General features: G+C 44.7%; 1 protein-coding gene across 1 annotated transcript in view; it reads right to left on the bottom strand.

Annotated features, from left to right (window-relative positions):
* The window catches only part of TET1 (tet methylcytosine dioxygenase 1), a 57996-nt gene extending 35773 nt beyond the window's left edge, over positions 1-22223 (bottom strand). The window contains exons 1-2 of the mRNA XM_058810547.1: positions 20295-22223; positions 13079-13129 (exon numbers count right to left, since the gene is read on the bottom strand). Of these exons, the coding sequence (XP_058666530.1) occupies positions 13079-13129; positions 20295-22223 (1980 nt within the window). The remainder of the gene's footprint in view (positions 1-13078; positions 13130-20294) is intronic.
* Between the last annotated feature and the right edge of the window lie 201 nt (positions 22224-22424).

Consider the following 22424-nt stretch of genomic DNA (forward strand, 5'->3'; position numbering starts at 1 on the left):
GTTAGAAGTAAGACTGAAATCCAAGGCATTATATTACAAAGTTCAGCAGTAATTTGGCATAATTGCATTCATTTGGCTAGACCAATAAACTGGCTTAACCAATACCTCTTGGTTGGATACTCTAGCTAATCCTGAAAACCAACCATTCTTGCTTCAAGTCCCTAAATACTTACAAACCTTAATTTCATTAAGCAGAAATGACAGAAAGCCAATTTACATCAGCTCACTTGGAAGTTACTCTTTAAACAGTTGTTTAGCTTCTGTATTTAGATGGAAAATTCCAGGTTTCTCCACAGTCTCTCATGTAAGCTATTCAAAACTGTACTTTAAATGCTACATTTTAGTGTTTTGTTAAATATGTTCTTCATCTTCACTGATATTATACAGTTCATGTGGTTGAAGCAATGTCAAAATCTAGACAGTCAGAACATTGTGCCCTGGAAAGAATATATATATAGATTTTAAGATAGTATTATGGATATGAAGTAAGGAGTTATAAAAAGTAAAAAGAAAACTAATTAAGGCAGAAAGTTATGCAGAACTGTAATTAAGGCAGGAATCCAATTTTTCTTATGCTATTCAGATTTTATTTACATTACATTTCCTTTAAAAATAATTTAAAATCACAGTGGATAGTGCTGCTCCTTTATCTGATTGCAACATTTAAGAGTTCTTCAGTCCCCTGTAACCTTAAGCTACACTTAAAAGAAAACCAGGACTGCTTTTCAAATCAAATATCAGCACCATGAGGGGCTAAGGAACCCTATGTAGGCACAGTACCTCACAGCAGTGCCCAGAAAATCCCACCACTATGAACCACACAGTTAACTCAGAGATGGTTCTGTGCTCATGCCAACAAAGGCCATGGACTTCTGACAAAACTCAGGAAAATCAATGCAAAATAGATGTATGATTAATTATAACCATAGAGATGGAACTGTCACAAACCCCCAGACAAAACAAGGCAGCTCCATTTGGAGCTCAGTGGTCACCTTGGAACTGATAAAACACAGCCCCAGGAATCCACAGCACATCCTGGATGTTCTGAGGGGCATCACAACCTCTCACAGAAATGTGTAAAAACATGTCCAGCACCTGTGCAGCCAAGGCAATATTATATACAGAAAGATTCCTTATTTAATGTACTAATATTTAATTCCAGTGGCCACAGATGGTTAGCTGCTCTGGATCCTGGTGATGTTCTGTGAGTGGTTCCCAGACCCAGGGGGTCACTGAGCCCTTTCTCAGGGACCCACAGAAGCTGAACAGGTCCCACCATTCTGTCACTGGCAGGGGTAGATGCATCACACGGGTCTCTGTCACTGTGACAGAAAATAATTTAAGGGTCCACCATGAAAGAGTAAAACCCCACAACTCTATACCTGCACAAAAGCTGAATTTCAATTGCCTTAACTTCGGAAAGAAGTAGAATTGTTGGTCTTTCTTAAGCAAAAGTACATCTAACATCTCTACCAACCCAGAAGATTCCCAACCATGTAAAATTTTTATTAAAAATTATTTAATCAGATAATGAGGAGGCTGCAGACATAAAATCAAAGAGATGAAAACTAACTCCCCATCAAGTGCACATTTTCAACACAACACCACATTTTGTATTCCATTCATCATTACAGGGATTGTTCACTACATTGAAGAATCTAATAACTCAGGTCTGGCAATTTGGGAGTAATAAGAGGCATAGGGAAGGAAAAGGCTTCATCCACAATTAGCAAACATGAGAAGATCTGATACAGAATCCACTGACAGCACTCAGTACAAAAATGCCACCACATTCCTCCCAACTAGCCTGTTCCTCAGTAAAATACTTTATCTGATCAAAAGCACTGCTATGCTCAGAAATACTCAGGATATTCCATGATCTGGTAGTGCTGCACAGGTGCAGTGCTGTGTCCCTACAGAACTCCAGTAGAAAGATCCCAGCAGCAAAGGTAGGCTTGCCTAAAAATAATAAAAATCTTCATACTTCGTATTTTCCTAACATTACTAGAAGCTGCCCACATGCAATGAGGAAGGAAAAACCCCAGATGAATCATATCACTGGCATGAGTCAGTTATTTCATATTCTATTTTTCCACACGAAGGCAAAATATTGTCATTAAATCAGCTGTTATTGTTTTAATTAAACCCTGCCTTTCCAGCACTGTGCTGCTTTATCTCCTGTTACTGAACGGCAGAGGATACTACAAGACACGTTTCTTTTCCTCACAAAGAGAAAAGGCCCCTGGATAGTCTGTTGGCATGAGCAGTTAGTATTTCCAGCACAGAGAGAAGTGCAGACACACTAGAGGGGACAGAGCTCATTTGGTTCTTCCCCTCTGCCTGGGAACAATCAGTCCCCAATCCTGAACCTGCATGTGAAAACCCCAGTGAGAAGCACAGGCAAGGCAGCCCCAAACAACAGTGACAGCACTCCCAGGAGGTGAGCACAGATCTGATCTGTTTCTGAGCCTCTCACACAAATGCAATGAAAGCTGAGGAATAAAGCAGATCAATAGCAGTCATCTCCTCTCTCATTAAGGAAAGCTCTACTCTGCCAGCAGACACAGCCACTCACAAATCATGCTCAAGCTCAGGCTCTGAGCTAGTTTGAGCCATTGGGACAGGAACCACAGAGCTGCTGTGGCCGTGACTGTTCTACTGAAACTTCAACCAAATTCTATCTCATATATACACACACAAGAATTCCTCCGTGAGCTAATGCTTCAGCACACACCTACAGCCACTTACAGCAACGTTTGACATTCTGAAGTTGGATTTACTATTAGAACTTCTCCTTTAACACGTGATGCCCCCGAGGTAATGCAGAATTCACCGACTCCCAATCAAAATGCAATGTTTAAGTTAACCCAAAGATAATCCCATATGTGAGCAGCAAGCAGGCCATTGATTTGTGTGTCTCTTTTCAGACCTCCACAGGTGATAACAACACACACTCCACTAAAGGACACCACCATGATCAATTACTCTCATAAATGAGAAATAACAGATGATGCCCTGTCCAACTACTGATAAAATGCCTCTAGAAGCAAGTCTTGATGAGTTACACAACTGTGCCAAAGCCCCCAGCCTGCCCTCCCTGTCAGATTCTGCTCAGGTCCCATGTGAACGCAGTGCCCAACGGCCCAAACAATAACTGCACTCCCTGCTTGTGCCAAAACTGGGGTGACCCAAAAGACAGCTCTGCCAGGGTCACCACATCCACCAGAACAAAAGGATGAGCGGGTGAGAAGCACCTGCCAGCTGCAGTGCCACGGGTAAGCCTGGATCCTGCTGCAGGGTCTGCAGCCACACAGCCAGCCCCATGTGTCCCTCCAAGCTGGGACAGAGCTGGCAGCTCCTCAGAGAGCCAAAAGCACAATACGAGTGCTGTTCCAGAAAAACTGTTTGGAGAAGACCCCAAATGTATTTAATCTAACATTCAAACAAGGTGTTTGGCTCATGGTCCAACAGTCAGGTATCACTGCCTCACCAAGAGACAAGAAAGCACCACCCAGCTGAGCAGCAATTTACTCTTCTGGCATTTATTCCTGCTGTCGTCCCTGGTACATGCAGAGATTCCTGCAGAAATTCAGCAGAATCAAGGACTTGCACTGGACAGGCCCAACATACAGGGACAAGGAGACAGGACATGGATAGGACAGGCACCAGGGAGGGGCAGCTGCTTCTGCCAAGTGCTGTGCAGGAAGCCATGCACTGCTTAGAACAGACAGATGTAAGGGGGTGCTGTGGAAGCTGTAGGTCACCTCCTGAATACAGCTACATTTTCTTCTTGGATTTCTTTTAAATTAAAGGCGGATACAGTGATACAACTAAGAACAAACTTCTGTTTCTGCCCCCATGACATGTCTGATACTGCAGTAACGCAGACAGCAGCTGCATGCTGTGGGTTGCTGCCCAAGGCTGCAGCCTGAGCAGGGTGTCCAGGCAGGCTCCCAAACCAGAGAACAGCAGAGCAGGGGCCAAGCTGAAGCTGGGGAATGTTCCCATCCATCTCACCGCAGGAATGAAGCAGGTACCAGCACACTGAAGGAGTCTCTCAGGGTACCACACCCCTGCAGTGCCCCAGCTAAGGCACATTTTCTATAAATCTAAATGCACAGAAACAGATTGAAGCCCTTTGTTAATGTAACACAGCCTGATGTACAAGGGGCTTTGCTCTGCAAGGGAGCAGTGTTCACAGATGGCACTGAGGGACGGCACAGGACTGGGCAAAACCATGTAGACAAGTTTTACCACAGAAGCCGGTTCAGACAGAAACTCAGAGAACAAGAGGTTCTGCAAATCTGGGGAAAGGAACCTGACCTGGGGCACGACATTCAGGCTTTCCTGGAGGTATCCCACTCACTTCCAGCTTCCTTGAGTATCAACCCACCCACTCACCAACCTGAGCATCACAGCAAGGAGCGTTTCACACTGGATCCTAGTACAGCTGCAAAGTCTGCTCCAGCTGCTGTTGCTTTTACATCCATATTTCTAGCCACAACAGCAAAGAACATTCTCCAAGCTGCAGCCTAGCTCTCAGTTTTGTCTCCATTTAATCTACATTTATATTCTCCTTGCCATGTTCTTGAAACACCAGCCAACCTCCCCACCAGAAAAGCTCCTCATTGTCTCTTTCCAGGAGGAATTAGCACATTATGGCCCCAAAGTCTTTATACCTTTGTTCTCTTCCTTTTCTCTTCTACACCACTACCAGAGCAGAGCCCTCCCACCCACCCTGTGCAACAGCTTCAGTGAGACCGCTCAGATCTACAGTATCAGACCCCAAAGGATACACTTACTATAAAATTAAAAACTGCAGGATACTAATTCTGACTGCAAAGGCTTCAAATGGTGGCTCCCATAGAAATGTATTTATTGAATGACTACCTGGAAAGGGGCTCTCTCAGCCACAAACTCAAATTGTTGTTTCCATCAACTCCTGTATCTATCTTGTAAAAGCTACAAACAGGAGCAAGGAAAAACAGGGTGAAGGAGACCCCATTCTTCTACACAGGCATCCAAAGTTGATTTGTTAAGAAAGAAAAAGCCCCAAACATTACAGCACTTTTACTGCCACAGAAGCAAATATAAACAAGCAGCTTGTCTGGTCATTTTTGTTTTCCTTGGGTTTTGGGTTTGGTTTGGTTTGTTTTTTACTGGTGTTTTGAATTACTCAATCATTTGTCATCAACATTGAAACCAAGCACTCAAAGAGACCCTGGCAACTCTGGAAAATATAGCACTCAATTAGGCCAGCAAAGAAAAATGATACAATCTGCAACAATATGTATCCCTAAGAGAACTTTGCCCCAGTGTGCTTTAGCTCAAAAGCGGAGATGAAAGAAACGCGGTCTCTGAATTTGCCCACCCTAGCTGATGTCTCCTGTGCTTCACTCATTTATGAAACCACCGGCACAGGGTTCAGGAAGAGCTGCCTGGCCCTTCCTGCAAATGGAGAATCACCAAGTGCTCAAAGAGGGGCTCAGGGAGCAAATCACAGCCATGGGCAGCCCCCTCAGCAACAATGTGACAGAGCAGCCAATTAACACCTAGAAAACAGCTAATCGTTCAGAGCCTGACAGACGAATCTGGCAGGCCAGCCATTTCACTACAGCTAGAGGGATGCTCTGTGCTAGCCAGAGGCTGGGACTGCATGTACAAAAGGCAGGTTTGCACCTTGGAAAGCAGGGGGACATTAACGTGGGCAATACAGCTGCACAGTAACTACAGAAACTCCTGCACAGCCTTATGGCTGAAAGGGCTACTGAGATCCTTGGGTGCATAAATCACAATATCATTAGGAAAAGAGTGCTTACTTTCAGTCCTGCACTTGGCACTTTTGCACCTGCTGGCAGAATAAAGCATCCTGCTCTGGCATCCCCAATTCAGGCAAGGCATTGATATGCTGGAGAGGGCTCCCAGGAGCACAGGAATGACAAAGGACTGAAACATCTTGAAGTGAAAGCCTCAAGTTCACTCTCTACTCACTCTCTCCAATTTAGCAAAGAGAAAGAAAATTGAAAAGCCACAAACTCCTGCTCAGTCTATGTGGAAAAGAATGCTGATAACAGAGGGCTCCTTGTTCTAGCATACAAAAGTTTAACGAGACTCAATGACTTTAAGTTAAGGCTGGAGAAGTCTGCCCTTGAACTATGGTGCACTTTTTTGCAACAAGACAGAGAGAGTAAAGCATTTTTTAAAGCATCTTGTTAGATGTTTGGATACACTTTTCATCCATGGGCATTTTCAAATTCAAGTTCTTTCAGCTATCTTTTTAAAAAAGTTATGTTTAAGCCAAACAAAAGGATACAGTCTTACAACCTCCCAGCACAAGAACAAGTGTTCATAGTGGTCTTTCCTGGGTTTACCACATGTGAACCAAACTGAGGCAATTTCTCTTCAGGTTCAGGGCAGTGAAGATCCAAACTGCTGAACTAACAACATAACTTTCCACAGTTCCTGTAATCTAAGCAGAAGATATTCAGCTCTTTAATTCAGGACCATGGTCTGTGCCCCACCACCTGTTGTACAAGCAATCCCATTATTTACAAGTTACTACATGTTGGTAGCAGCTCTCAGACCAGAACTGCTAAGGACACACAACACCATTCCAGCCTGGTTTTAAAGCTGATGAGGGGCCACAAGATAAAAAGGAGTAACATACTCTTTAGAAATAGAAAACTCAGTGACAGGAGCAGCTTGACTCAGATTAAAAAAATAAAAAAAAAAAGAAATAGTCATGCTGACCTCTTAAGGCACCAGGCTATGAGGAAGGCCTATTCAGGATTTTTCATCTATGTTTTGCTTACTCTCATGAGGAAAAAAAGCCTAAAAAAAGGCAAATTGTGTTTCCTTTTCTGCCTGAGAGCTTGCTCACCTATGGTTTAAGTAAAGCTGAAGGCAGAATCTGCACTGTAACTTCCACTTGCTCTTCACAGGAGCAGCAGCTTTCACTGCAGGCTGGAACAGCAGCACTGCAGGCTCAGACAGGATCGTCTGCCACGAAAGTGAATGTTCTGCATTTACAAACACACAGCAGTCTGCCCTCTTATGCACAACAAACCCCTTCTCTCAGGAAAATTAAATGTACAGCCCCATTTTACTATAGGGCACTGCTTAAACTATAATGCAATACAGACAGCACCACCAAAACACTGAGAAAGGAATTCAGTCAAGACACAAACCACTCAATTGTAAGTCAGCTCCAAAAACCCCTCATATTCTAGAAGGCTTAATATTAAAGTTGTTAGGACAACAAGGACAGCCTTATTGTCTATAGCCTATAAATGAATTTTACAGAAATGAATGAAAAGGGATTATTGTTAGTTGATTAAATGCTGCCTTCCTTTTTCTTCATGTCACTTAAGTTTCATACATTTAACATTTAAAAAGAAAGCATGAATTCTTCTTACCTCCCCAGTGAAATCCTATAATTAAGAATTTATTTTAGTACAAATCAGATCTCTCGGTCTCTAGAAAAGCAAGCTTCCTACTAATGCCAGTGTGCTGTCATAGAATCAGTTAAATTAACTTTCCCATAATCAGTAACACTAAACAAAACTCTTGGTATAACATGGCAGAAAGAAAAAAACAAACCACAAATGTTGAGTCTGCTGCCACTCAGGTGAGTTTAGGGCTCCTCAATGCTTTTCTCCCACATCAGTTGCTAAAAGCAATAAACAAACTTGCTTGGCAATGTGGTATCAGATCCCAACCAGGGAGCAGCCATTTCCAAAGGATTTTTTAGGTGTTACTGTCAATAAAGGTATGGCCAGCAGCACTCTGAGAACTGATCACTGGCATTGGCAGAGCCAGCTCAGTTATTTCAGTGTCTGCACCACACACAGCAAGGACAAGAATGGAATAAAGCTCATTATGCAGTACTGAATGCACACAATGCCAACAAAGCAACACAGCTGGAAGAGAAACCTGTGTTTATTTTGTAATTCCTGATAAAGAACATCTAAACAATGTATCAATCAACACACCTACACAACTGACCTTCATCTCCACATGCACGCTTTCCTCCCTTTCCAAAAGCAATGCTACTTCCACTGGATGTTTTATGACACTTTTGACCACAAACACATTTTCTAGTTTTTCAAAGCTCCACTTCTAAATACAATGAAGTACTTAGAAAGAAGGCCCTACACTAAAAGAGACCATGAGAGTCAAGATCTACAAATAAATCCTGATTCAAAACACGCCAAGCCCTCCAAAAGCACTGTGATCGTGAGGTCCAGCCTGGCCTCACCCAACACCTCCCTGCCCTGAGGAAGGGCACTGTGCTCACAGCTGCTCTGCTCCAGCAGTGAAGGAGTTAAACCAGAACCCCTGCTCCTCCCTGCCCCCTCTCCAGGGCAGGTATCCTCTCTTCCCTCAATGTTTTGGGGAGCTGTGGGGCAGACAGCAGCACAGGGACATGGAGAGGGAGCTGCACAGAATCAGGGAGCCCTAGAGGAATGGGGGCAAAGGCAGCACTGCATCTCTGCACACCAGGAAAGAATTCCCAAGGGACAGGCTCCCACTCCACCAGAAACTGGGAAAATCAAGGATTAGAAAATAGAGTAAGACTAATAATTTACAGATCACTTACAAAGGCTTTCTTTGTTAGGGCTCTATTCAAAACCATCCACATCCATGAGTGGTGCTGGCTGAACTGCACAAACAACATGCAAGTGCTTCACATGTCCATGAGTGCATTCATGTGCAAGGGCTGGAAAGCTGAGGGGCAAATGCCCTGTGCTAAACCACAACCACAACCGTGCCTGCTCACATCAAGGGGCTGCATGAGGTTACCAAATGCAAAAAATATTAAAGATTTAATCCCATTCTGACAGGTGTACATTCAGCTCGATAAAGGTGAAAAAGAGAACATTTCTTTCAAAAAATGTTGAAAAAAATCCAAGTAACAGCTAAGTTAATTATCTTATTTTTAAAAATACAAGTGAACTGGTTTGCGTAGGATGCTTTGATACCAAAAGTAAGGTCTACCTATCAAAAAACAGGAGCAAAAAGACAGGGAGTAAGAAACAAGAAGAAACTTTCAATCCATACTCAATGCAATTTCAATTGGGATTTATTGAAGGAATATGCTCCAAGGTGATAAAGTCTATTAAAAGAAAACACCACAACAAATATGAGAAGTCCTTTCTGGACAGCATCCTTTCCAATTTGTATTATACCATTCTTCCTTCTTTCCCTGTAAAATTCCACTGCAGTGCAACTCCATCCATTGACTTGCTCATATCTCAGTTCAAAAGGGAAAAAAGTAATAAAATTTAATTTCATCCAGCTAAAAATTTTGGCAGATATTATACACTAAAAATAAACACCATAATTCAGAATAAATGTTCCACATCAGTTCAATCCTTGCTCACTCCAAGCATCATCATGAAATTTAGCACTTGTATTCCTAAACCTTGTTAACACATGTATGACCTTGATCAAAAAAGTGTATTTTTAGTTTCTTTAAGCTGCAAAACTAAAACTGCATCATAAAAAGAGCAACAGCAGGTCTGCCAAGCCAACTTAATGTTTTCAAGTTGCTTTTTTACAAGACTATGCTTTGCACATCTGGAAAAGAAAAATTAAGAGGGTGCTCCATCAGCTATTTGCAGCCTTGATGGAAATAAAACTTTGATGTTCCTGGAACGGTGTTTATAAACAGCCCAAAGTTGTGGATACTGAGTCACGTGTGGCTTTGGCCTGCCCTCAGCTGAGGGGATGCTGCAGAGGGTGAGCAGGCACCGTGGGCACTGCTGGCACCGTGGGCACTGCTGGCACCGTGGGCACTGCTGCAGTGTTGATGCACAAACGCAGCTCAGGCTGTGCAGGCAGCCACAGCGTCACCCAGCACTGCACACCTCACTCGGGGTTTCTCCCAGGCTCTTCCCTGAGTTTCCCCTCCCTTTCTTTCTCCTTCCTTTTGTTTTGTTGCTGTTTTGGGTTTCTTCAGTCTCCACGAGGGCCACAAAGCCCGGCAGGCACGCAAAGGCAGCCCTGGCTCCCCAGGACGCCGGGAGTTTAACGCACGGACTGTGTCTCACCAAGCGATCCTCTGGGGGCTCGGAGCTCTCCTCACCTTCCTCTCTGCTCCTGCACGTGCTCCTGCAGATTTCCCTGGCACCACAACACAGGTGCAACTGCCCCGTTCTTCTGAGCTCTGTGCTGATAATGACCTTGGAAGTGACTGCAAGCATTTCCCAGTCCTTAGGAAGAGGTGCACTGCACTGCCCAGACTCAGCCACCACACCACTAAGTGGCTAAAAGGGATGATGTTAAGTGAAGCAGGATGTAAAATGTGACTTTGGAAATGCAGGCAAATTAATTTTTAAGTATGAATCCCTTCTATATAGGTTTTCCATTAGCAGGAATAAAACTAAAGAAGTGTCTGCTCAACTGGGAAAAGAACACAATATAAACCCTAAGGAAAACTAAGTATATTCCTTCCCTTGTATCCATTACTGGGAGCTTACAAAGCTTCCTTTCATTAATGAGCACTTGCCTGCTAGAAGTGATGAATATTTCAGATGCTCTTTCAAAATAAACACGGAGAACCTAATACAGTATTTATGGCACAGATGAATTTCCCAAACAAGCTGCCCAATAACCAGAAAGGAGAATTAAGACATGAGTATAGAAAGCTATAAATAGTACACAAAAGGCACAGTCTAATAGTGTGCATCACTTTTAGTCCTGTTTGTATCTGTCCAACCCATTTGCACCTGGAAAGCACTGCTGCTTTTCCCCTGTACAGAATTTGGGAATGGCCTGGTCCGCAGCAGCACAGTTAGAAGAACATGAACCCTCTAAGGAAAGAAATGTGCATCTATCAAAACTTAGGAGAGTTAGGAAAAAACCCAGAGCTCCATGTATTATTGGAAGAAAGTATGACAAATCCTCCTTTAAGGAGCCTAAGAATATTATTTGAAGAAAATACAAATTAAAAAGGACACATCCTGTTTGAATTTTGAAAATGTCAGTGGTCAGATGCCCTCAGCCACAACCAATCATAAAATCAAACACTGAAGTCATAATTCAACAGACAGGACAACACCACTTTTCATGGTCTTTACGTGGTGTCCCAGCAACAGCAGAAACCAGCTTAGAGCCAGGTAACACAATGCCACACTTCTAAAATGCCCTAGGAAAGAAGTGTGCAAAGCATGCAGCTTTTTGGAAGTTTGCTGCAGTGGAACTCAGGTGCCCAGCCTCCCTTCTCCCATCCAAAACCAAAGGCAGCCCCAGTGCAGCATTCCAGGAGATGCCTCCAGAGCTACTGTGCCCTCCTGGGTGGGTGCAACGAGACAAACTCTTAGAAAATACACCCCAGCACCACAAAACAAATACAAATACCAGAAAACACAAAGCCAGTACCTAAAACCAAAGAGGAACTATCACAGAATCAGTTCAGCAAAGAAAAAGTCAAACATAAACCAGCCCAGGCCCAACGACTGACATGGATATTACACACACAGAACCAGACAAGCCTTTCCATTCAAGAGTCATGGTGGAAAAAAACTCTGCAGAGGCTTTTTGGAAAGGACAGGAATGACAGACTCCTATTACATAGCAACCTGCTGGGCCACCACATCACAAACAGTGGCAAAAGGCACTCCAGAGGAAAATCTCAAGACCAACCATGAGCCACGAGTGCAGACAGACACCCATCTGTCTGCGACCAAAAACCCACATTTTCCACTCTTCACACCAATTACACATCATAAACTGACTCCTTTACAAACACTCCTTATTTTGCATGCTACTGTCAACAGCACAAAAGACAGAATGAGCAAACTCTTCAAGTTTTAGCTACACCCATGTGGTATATTACAAAGAGCAGCAGTATTAAAATGAATAATTAAAATCATACCCAGAACAACAAAAATGCAAATATTTCAATGGCTTATTTGAATGCACAACAAGCCCGCTAACATTTGCCAGCGTTGTAAAACCACTGTTTGCACAACTACTCCACATGAAAAGACAGACACCCTTCAGGTCGGACAAGTTATCTGCTCCTTACTTAATCTTAACTTTGGTTTGTCTTACCAAACTTTCTGTAACTGTAACAATGACAACACAACTGTTAAGAAATTGGGATGATTTCAAGTAAAATGATACTGCAGACCAGTCAGCATTTGTAAATACTATATCCAACAATTTCTGAAATGTTAGTGTACTGAAACAATACTAAATAATCTTATTACATTTAGCTAGAATAGTTCAACAACATAAGTTTAACAACATACTTTTTGTTTGAATTTTCACTAGCTTCATCTTACCCATACCATCCATCTTACTTGTCCCATTCACCCTCCAACATGTTAGTTTGCAACACAGAATTAATGACTTACTTCTATTCAAAACAGTCTAAAGATTAACTGAGAGAAGCAATATCAATGTACTACCTGTTACTCAAAAAAAACAAACCCAAACAACCCAAAACATTAGCCATGAGTGCAGCAAGTCTGTATTTTGGTTTGAAAACTAAGATATTTGCATTTGCAAGACCAATCTTTTGTTATCATGAAAGATAGCCATTTTAAAAGTGTGGAAGGAATATGTTACCACTGAAACTGAAGGCTGTTGTAAGTTTACAGGATTTTCAGTTTCAGTTGAGGTATTCTAAAGCTTAAAGAAAGGGAGAATATCAAAACTTCAGTAAAGTAACTAACTGTAAAAATTCCACTTTTGTTAACTTGGCTCGCAGTTTAACGTTGACTTCCCCCATGAAATTTCAGCTGCCATAAAACCTGTATGCTAAAAACATTTAACTGTTACGTTTGAAAGTATAAAACTAGGAGCAGAAGAAATTAAAGGGAACGTTCAATGCAGGGGAAAGCAAACTTTTGGTCTGCAGACTTGTGCAGGGAGGTTCAAACATGTCTACAACATGCTGGAGAGAAAGAGGAAAGAAAGGACATGTTCTGTGCTTTTAAAATTAGCTAATCTGCTTAATAGCTGTTAAGCGCCGCTACCCAGCCTTTAACCCTTTGCCTTCCTGGGCCGTATGACAAGAAAATGCTGCTCAAAACGGGAGGGGATAAACATCAAAGCAATCATCGGTTACCTTTAAAACTCTTTGCTTCCTCCTCTGAGGCCTTTTGTTTTCTGTTAGGACCTAAAAAAACATCAAATTGCAGAATATAAGTTGTGGTCACAAAGGCAGGCGGACACCTCCGATTTTTATTATGGAACAGCGATATTTCTGCAGTACCCCGAGTGCTTTACACGCGGCCCTCGCACGGGCCGGCGGCGGCTCCCGGCGGCCCGTCCGCCGCCCCCGCGGCGCCCCTCACATGGCGGGCGCCCCGCGTTCCCCCTCACGGCGGCGGCGCCCCTGCCCCGCCATCTTTGCTTCCTGCCGCAGCGGCGGCCGCGCGCGGCCCCGCGGGAGCGCGCAGCGCCGCGCAGCGCCCCCCGGCGGCCGCACAGCCGCCCGCCCGAACAAAGGGGCTCCGCAAAGGCCGCCCGCAAAGGCCGGCACGGACCCGCCGCGCCCCGGGCACGGCCCCGGCGGTGCGGGCCGCCCCTCGCGGGCATCGGGGCCGGGGTCGGTGGGCTCGGCTGGGGCCGCGAGGAGAACGGGGTCAGCCGAGGACACGGGCCCCGCGCACCCGCACGCGTGCGCACTCGGGGCGGCGCAGCCCCGACCCTCCCCTGAGCGGCAGCGGGCGTGAGGCACCGGGCACCGCAGCCCCGACCCTCTCCTGAGCGGCACGGGGCGTGAGGCACCGGGCACCACAGCCCCGACCCTCCCCTGAGGGGCACCGGGCACCGCAGCCCCGAGGCTCTCCTGAGCGGCACCGGGCGTGCAGCACCGGGCACCACAGCCCCGACCCTCTCCTGAGGGGCACCGGGCCTCTCCGGAGCGGCAGCGGGCATGAGGCACCGAGCACCACAGCCCCGACCCTCTCCTGAGCGGCACCGGGCGTGAGGCACCGAGCACCACAGCCCTGGCCCTCTCCTGAGGGGCACCGGGCACCACAGCCCCGACCCTCTCCTGAGCGGCACCGGGCGTGAGGCACCGAGCACCACAGCCCCGGCCCTCTCCTGAGGGGCACCGGGCACCACAGCCCCGGCCCTCTCCTGAGGGGCACCGGGCACCACAGCCCCGACCCTCTCCAGAGCGGCACCGAGCACCACAGCCCCGGCCCTCTCCTGAGCGGCACCGGGCGTGCAGCACCGGGCACCGGCGGCCGGATCGCCCTGCCAAGAGCGAAATCGCCGCTGCCCGGTGGAGTTCGCAGCACAGGCCCTGCCTGCACCTGCTCTCCCCAGCCGAGGGGCCGCGGCTGCAGCAGCCCCTCAAAGTCCCAGCCCGGGGCCGGGAGCCCAGCGCCCACCGCAGCCCGGCTCCAACAGACTCCTCCGGCTTCACCTGCTCCTACAGCACTGTGAAAAATGCGAATTTTATGATTGGCTTTTGGCAAATATTCAAATGAATATTATATGTGTTGTGTTAGAAAGTAATGCTGTATTAATTCACTTAAGTAGCGTGTTAAATATAGTTTTGGGTTATAAAAAAACGTTAAAATAGAAACTATGCCACGTAGGATACTTTTTTTAAAGAAAGGACTTGCAGCGAGATAGCAGCCACAGGACACCTGAATCTTTCAGAAAAAAACAATTTATTGCCCTCTTATTGAAGAACCGAACTTCTTCCCGCCTCGAAGGTGCTGTTAGGATTCGGAGGAAAAAGCTGACAGTGCCCAGACAGAATCCTGTGTCTGAATGGAATTTATGCATCATGGATGAGGTGTATGAATATGCAACAGGCTGTTGTTTTTAAGGGTTAATCCTCTGTTTACGGGGGTTGTGCTGCCCAGAAAAAGGTACCCGGCTGTCCATAACTCTTTGTCTCTACTGTCTCATATTGTCCTAATTCAATTTGTCCAAATTATTATTCCTCTAATTGTATTACTATTTTTATAACCATTTTATTACTATTAAACTTTTAAAATTTTAAAACCAAGTGATTGGCGTTTTTCACAAGCACCCAACAGAACAAATTACTGCACACGGACTGCCATGGAACTGGCCACCAAATACAATTGTTTTCCCCACAACTCCACCTGCTGCACACATCGGAGGGATCACAGCGAGCCCTCATTCCCTAACCAGGGACAACAAACCAACCACAGCAGATCTCACACTGCAGGCACCCAAGCACTTCCTGAATTCCCAACAACTGACATCTAAACCAGAATGTCGGCCATGGATTTATGCACTAAAGATAAAAACCAGTAAGAACACCTTCTCGTCAGCTACAAACTGCAATCTGTTTTCTTACCTAATGCTACACCGTAATGTAATTATTGTCCACTTATTGGTCCAAATCAATTAAACAGCAGAAATGCTCACACAACTCATTCCCCAGTGTAGCAATTAAACCAGAGAAAGCTGTCACCCAATTTTTGTTGTCTGATGCTACCTTGTATCTAAGTTCTTCATTAGTTGCATCAGAACGATGCATTAAATAGGATTTAGGGTAAGGCAAAATTAAAATACTGATGTGTATTCTTGCCCCCAAATTACCCACATCTGCAAGGGTCATTTTTGCACATTAAGAATGAGAGAGTGCAAATCACACACACTTAGTGATCTGATTCTTCTTGGTAGTTTTGGCTACTCGGATGCTTTTCAATACAGGGTGAAAAGGAACGGTATTTTGTTTGCTCAGAAACCCAAGACCCCATATTGTGATTGAGTTCCTGGACAGCAGTTTCAGGTTTCCTTGTAACCTCATGTTAGAGGTCCTCAGACACAAGGAAGGAAAGAAATCTCTTCAAATAATTTCCCCTTAAAGGTTTGAGAACCTGCACAGAAAATAAGGAGCAGTGAAGAGACAATTTTTGTGAAATACAGCCTCTGAAAATAACTGGAGCACACACCAATCCTGCTCACTGTAATTCAGCTGCATTATGGTCCCCACCCAGGAGCACAGACACGGCACAGGGCTGGCAGCTGTGATTGTTTTACACTCCCACACAACGAGTGTCAGTGTAAAACACAGGGGAACTGCACAGCTCCAGCTCCCTGCATCCGTGAGCAGGGAGGGCTGCATGCAGCTCTGCTCATCACACCTTCCCAAACTCCTCTGGCTCTGTGCTACCCCTTACAAAACCCTCAACTATCCTACTCAGCTGTGCTTTTATGTGCACTCCTTTTAAAATTCAGCTGGCTTAAATATTTCTGGAGTCTATTGTAAAATAAATACCACAAAGTCTAAATTTCTTGATTATAGCTGGGCCTGGCTAGAACACAAGAATTCCATTTTGCTTTTTTTTTTCTTTCAGATTTCAGCACTTGATTTTGTTCCAAAGCAGAGCAAAACTTTCAAAATTCAAGAAGAGACAGATAAAACGTGGGAGGCCAAAGTTCAAGCCCCTGGTCTGCATCAGGCAAAAATCCCTTACCACCAACATGTTCTAATAATTCTCATGCCCTTTTAAAGTTTTAAACAGAAATTTCATTTCTCAAGCCTCGAGAAACTTCCCCAAAAATAGTTGCATTAAGACAGATAGTAGCTGTGAAAGGTTCCTGTTCATTCAGCATTTTCCATTCAAGGAATGGCTGCTGGAAAGCTCCCAAGCAACTTGAATCGCAGCATCCTTTTTCAATATGTCTGGGTTTTCCAGCAGCATGTTAAACACCCACAGACAAGCAGGCACTTATTGTTATTTAATATTTCATGTTACTCAGATTACAGCAATTAAATAAGATGTCTCAAGACACCTTGGGCAACCCAAGTGAACCAACACTCAGTGACCTCATTTTTTTGGCCAGTTTGTTGACTACAGGTCCCCCTAAATCCAGCTATTTAGTTCTAACAGGAATTAAAACTCTCCCCAGCAGATAATTTCAACCCAAGAGGGCTCCCTGCCTAGGTAGGACCCTCAAACATGGGCACCTTGCCTCGATAAGCCCTGCAAAATGATGCCTCAGGTTTTAGCTTTTATATTTTTCACATTCTGTGCTGCTTTAGTGTAGTGGAACAAAATAACTGTAAAAAGCCCTCAGTAACTGCAATGCTGTTTCAGAAAACAGCAGTCTTTAAAGATAAGACAAAAATGTGGCAGCATCATAATCCTGTGTGGGTAAGCATCTCAAACTCTTCACTGTGAAGTATTCCTGCATTATTCATTCTGAGAGGGACAGTAACCCAAGATAAAGCCTTTTTTCTCTTCTTATGAAAGCTTCCTTACATTTTATTTACTGGGCTGCCCTTTCAAAAAATTCAATAAGCAAGAAAATGTTTTTCCCTTATATATTTCAGGATTCTTCTTTAGCAGCTCCAAACCAAACAGGCACAGTGGGAATTCCTCAGGAAGAGGGGCATTACATGCAATGATATTGCTCCACACAGGGGCTGGGAACTAGAGCCCACCATGCCTCATATCCAGACTTTCATGATCCCTGCAAAACCCATTACACTCAGGAAGGTACAATATCACCTAATGTTTATATGGCTGCTATTGTTAAATGGTATTTTTAAATCAAATACAGTTTTCAAATCTTTATCTGGATGATGTGTGAATTAATGAAAATAACAGTAACCTAACTATTGCCAGCTCCAAACATGCAGCTGATACTCTCCAAGGGCTAAGTGCTGGTGCACACGTGGGCATGGGTGCTGGAAAATGCACTTCAGTTCACATTCATGGCTTACACCAGCCAGGCCTTACTCCCTGCAACTGGAAATTCACCTCAGATCTTAAAGAAAACCAACACTTTTCCTTTCCTAAGCAGCAGGTATGGACTGCTTGCTGCTTAGGAAAGAAAAAGTGTTGGTTTTCTTTTCCACAGTGGCTATGAAGCCATTTGTTGCACACAGCTCTCACTGACTTCACCGGGACTTTTGCATTTTTTAGTTAGAATGGGGAGAGATAATTCCTTTAAGGCAAAACAACAACATTTCAGCTATGCTCCCGCTCTATCCCCCCACACCCTCCTCCCAGTGAATCACCTCCAAAAAATGCTTACATTCCACCAACGTGAGAGAAAGAAGCATGACTCTTCTGAACAAGGAACACACTGAAGCCAATCTCATTTCATTATTTATGTTCACTTTCCATACCATGGACAGAGACCTCCAGTTTTGGGTTTTCCTCAGCTGCTTTCTATTTGAAACACATTGCTGCCACAGGAGTCCCAGTACTACCAGCCTGGGAAAACAATGGAATTCCCTGCAATCTTATCTAAAGGACAGCTGCTAAACTGAGTGATAGCATTCCCCATCCCCCAACACCTTGAAAGAGCTGATACAACACTGTAGAAATACTTTCTCATTTCCTCAGAGCAGTTTCTAGAGACTAAAAATGAACCAAGGCCTCTTTCTAGGAATATCTGAAAAGACATCAGGTTTCATTCAAATACAATTTTGTAAGAAAATACCTGACATGTTCTTAAATGTCAGGAATACTTCATTTCCTCCATGCAGCACCCTGAGATTTCATACAAAATTTAACAAGAAATGAAGAAGGCTTCTGGTGCAGCTCTGAATGTATCATACAGAATGCGGCCACTCAGAGGAAATAAAAGCAGCCAAAGGAAATAATAAAAACAAGGAATCTCTCATAAAGAAAGTAAAAGGAGTGCCCAGAGAGGACAAAGGTGAAGAGGCAAAGCTGATCTGCAAGGAGGTGGTCAGGCTGAGCAACAAGAAAAGCAGTATGTTCAGCCTGGAAAACAAAGGTTGACAGAAAAGCTGGAGTGCTTCCTTTCACTGACCCTGCCAAAACCCTTTCTAAAACATGGCTTTGAGATCCCTTCCTACCTCAGCTCCACAAACCCTCTCCCATGAACTTCTCTTCAATCCCACTGACTAAATACACAGAAGGACAATGTCACTACTCTCTTGCTGTAAAAGGTCAGGATGAGTCTCTACCACCTTTATTGTATTAATTTCCATCTGAAGTCACATTACAGCTGTCCCTCTCCTCACTTACTTTTTAAGAGCATTAAGGAGCAGCTGATACAGAAAGAGGTTTGTGAATGAATTCTGAGCCAAACTGTTTAAGCCTACTTCCCTGAACATCACACCTTAAAAGACACTCCCCCCACAAAGGGGAATACACCATATCCCCTCACTGCTCCAGGACTCTGCTTTGTGCTTGCCTACCTGAGAACAGAATGGATTTCTCTGCCAAGCCTGGTGAGCACAGCACAGAGCAGGGCAAGCAGGAGCTCTCCTGAGGCCTCTGCAGCTGACAGGAATTCCTACCTGCTGTAAGAACACAGCATTTCCATGGAACTGCTCCTCTCAGAGCACAGCTGGTGTGCAGAGACTGCAACCTCAGTTTCCCACATCCCAAGGCAGATGGGATTTAACTACCAAGACAGCCTCTCCCCTCTGTGCTTCGGGTACTATCGGGTCCCATGAAGAGAACGCTCCCAGCAGGACCCAGCACTGCAGAGTCTCACTGCAGCTCAGAGGTCAGGGAATTCAGCTGGGATGTGGGGAATCTACCTTCAACTCCCTACTTACCTGATTTAAAGCCTGATCTTGAAACTGAAATCCCTCAGGAGGTCAGTGCTGTTATCACATGGGCATACAGACTGTCTTTTCCCCTCCTCTGTGTTCCAAAAGTTATCACCTGGGTTATAAAAGGCTGATGGGTCAGAAAAATGAGTAAGAAACACAGAAAAAGAAAGGATGTATGGGGAATGTTGTAAAGGAGAAAGGGAGAGAGGAAAGAGAAGTGAAATGAGAGAAACAGAAGAACAGACAATTAGAAAGGCAGAGAGATGTGAAAGGGGAAAATGCAGCTACAACTTGGTCCTGAAGTTTATAAATTGATTTCCACCAAATCTGTCATCACAAGCAAATTACTGTAACTGAACCAAAGAGCAGAAAACATGCCTTCCTTAGCTTTTAGCCTTCAGTATTTTGAAATACCAACACTCTCCCTTGTAATTCACCATCTCCTAAGACTACCCTCAGTCTCCCTCCTTCCCGCGTTCTGTGCCTAAATCTTCCTCATTTCTTTATGCACTCCAATTGATCCATTCTTGTGGCCAACATACCAACATCTGGAACACAGAGTTAAAGCCATATTTACCTTTGATTTGACACATTTATATAACAGGAACAAGACTGACTCCAGCTCACTCTAACCTACAGCTCTGTAGATGACAAGAGGAAGTTGCTGCACAACCTGCTAGCACCAACAGGAACCCTGACTCTCTGAAGCTGTCATGTGGCCAGCACTTCCCTTCGCACAATTTTAAGATGCACCTCAAGCCTCAGAAGAGTGACTTAATTTGCAACTCCTTTGCCTTACCTCAAAAGGCAGCGTGATTGGCGGCGGCGGCTTTTTCAGCTCCTCGCATTTTCTCTTTTTGCATATCCGGTGGCTGGTTTTGCGCTTCCTGCAGCAGCTGCACTCCTCGCAGTTGGTTTTGCGCAGACAGGGCTCGCACACCCCACACCGCCTCCGCTTCTTCTTCTCCAGCATAGGGAGCAGAGATGAGTATGGAAGAGGGCAATCACCAGCTGGATTTTTAGCAGAGTATGGCCCTGAGGCCTCAGCTGCTTCAGTGCTGTTGCCCACGTTGTTGTCCTGAACCAAATTCAAGCTTGCTCCGACACTTCCCAGCTGTGATGAATAATCATTATGCTGCAGTCTTGAGTCAGCTGGCAAATCTGCATTTATGGCTTTTGCTGAGGCAAGAGCAGAGATTTCCATGCTTGAAGGCAACTCTGAAACAAAACCTGCAGAGAATTGTCCAGAGCCTTCAGCAGAGATTTTATCAACTGTGCTTTTTCCTAAATCTGAAGATAAAGTGGGGACATACCCTGAATTCAAAATTAATGTCTCAGCATCAATACATTTAACAAGCTGTTCAATGTCCTCTACTTCAATGTTGTTTAAAGAGGTATTGGAGACTGGCTCACATACTCTAAATATGTTCTTTGCATCAAATTCTGAATTCTCTTTTGTAAAGCTCAAATCTGAATTTGAATCAAGTTCTCTGTGAATGGGTACAAAATCCACAACCAGTTTCATGGGGTACTCTGCAAGTGAGCTCGCACCTTCAAAATGTAAAAGCAAATTGGATTCAGAGGCAGCTACAGAACTGGAATTTGAACCAATGTCTTTCTTCTCAGATTCCAAACCCCAGCCTGCCTTCAAGCAGGAATCTGCCCGTGACCTTGCATCTTCTAATAAATGTTCTTGTGAGTTAAACTCAGAGGTAACTAGGGATGCAGAATGCAAGTCTTGCTCTTGCCTAGGTAGCACCATGTCCAACCCCGCTCCAATGTGGAATTTGGCAAGTGTGACTGACTCTATCAGCACTGCAGAGCTGAGGCCTGAGGTATCAACAGAGCTGGAGTCAGGTTCTGTACTGTTGGGCACCACATTGAAGGGAGCCCCTGCAAGCACCTTTGAGTTTGATTCAGAGGCAATTCCAGAGTCAGAAGGAGAAGATGGAAGCACCAGGGCAGCACTTTCAACAAATGCTTCAGCCAAACTACCTGTATCAAGGTCACTGAGTATCTGCTCACAGGGCAGGTCTTCAAGCTTAGCTTTCAGCTCTGAAGCTTCTGTACCATCATCAGTTAGGTGAGTGTTTGGAATGGAGTCATCTGTTTCAGATATTTCTGCCTCCTGGTGCTGGCTGGCACATGGGATAACAGGCTCCTCCTCACCTGCAGCACACAGCCAGCCCTCCACAGGCAGAGCAGCTAACTCCTCTTGAGCTACACCTTCTTTCAAAGCTCTTTCACCTGTTTCAGCACTTTTCTCTTCTACCACTGCCAGGGCATCTTGTTCATGTTTTTCCCTTGTTTCCAGCCTTTTTTGTGCTGCAGCTTTCCTGGGCTTTGCAGTTATTGGAGTTTGGGCCAAGCTTCTGGAGAAGGGTCGGTTCCGGAGAGCCATGGTGAAGCCATTGATGCTGAAAGAATCCTGGCTGTGGAAGAGGATACTGTCAGCCTTCTCCAAACTCACCCAAGAGGCTCCAGACAAGGTCACATTGCTCCTGAGAAGTCTACCTGAAGAGCTCATGATTGGTTTCTTTTCTTGCTGTTTTTTCTTAACATCTTTTTCTTGCCCTGGCTTTTTACCTTTTCCAGAACTAACAGCTTTTGTGGAAGCCTTTGTGCTTTTCTTTCTCACTTGGCTAGATTTCTTTTTGCCCTGGTTAGTTTTCCTTTTGCCAAACTCTTCTTTTTTGGCTGATCTGGAAGGCCTGGCATGGTGAGCCATGTCTGTGGAGCAGGAGCAATGTCAAGAGGAGAGATGGAAAAAAATCATGAGCTCTTGAGAGACCTCTTCAGTAGGAAATTGCATACTCCCATTGCTGCCTTCTGTGCTCATACAATGCCAACTCTGAAACAGAAAAAGATACAAAACAGCATTAATAGACTTCTAAATAAAAAAAGGTGCACATATATTCAGCTCACCATT

Source organism: Ammospiza caudacuta, chromosome 9 (assembly GCF_027887145.1).
Source record: "Ammospiza caudacuta isolate bAmmCau1 chromosome 9, bAmmCau1.pri, whole genome shotgun sequence".
Classification (NCBI taxonomy): Eukaryota; Metazoa; Chordata; class Aves; order Passeriformes; family Passerellidae; genus Ammospiza; species Ammospiza caudacuta.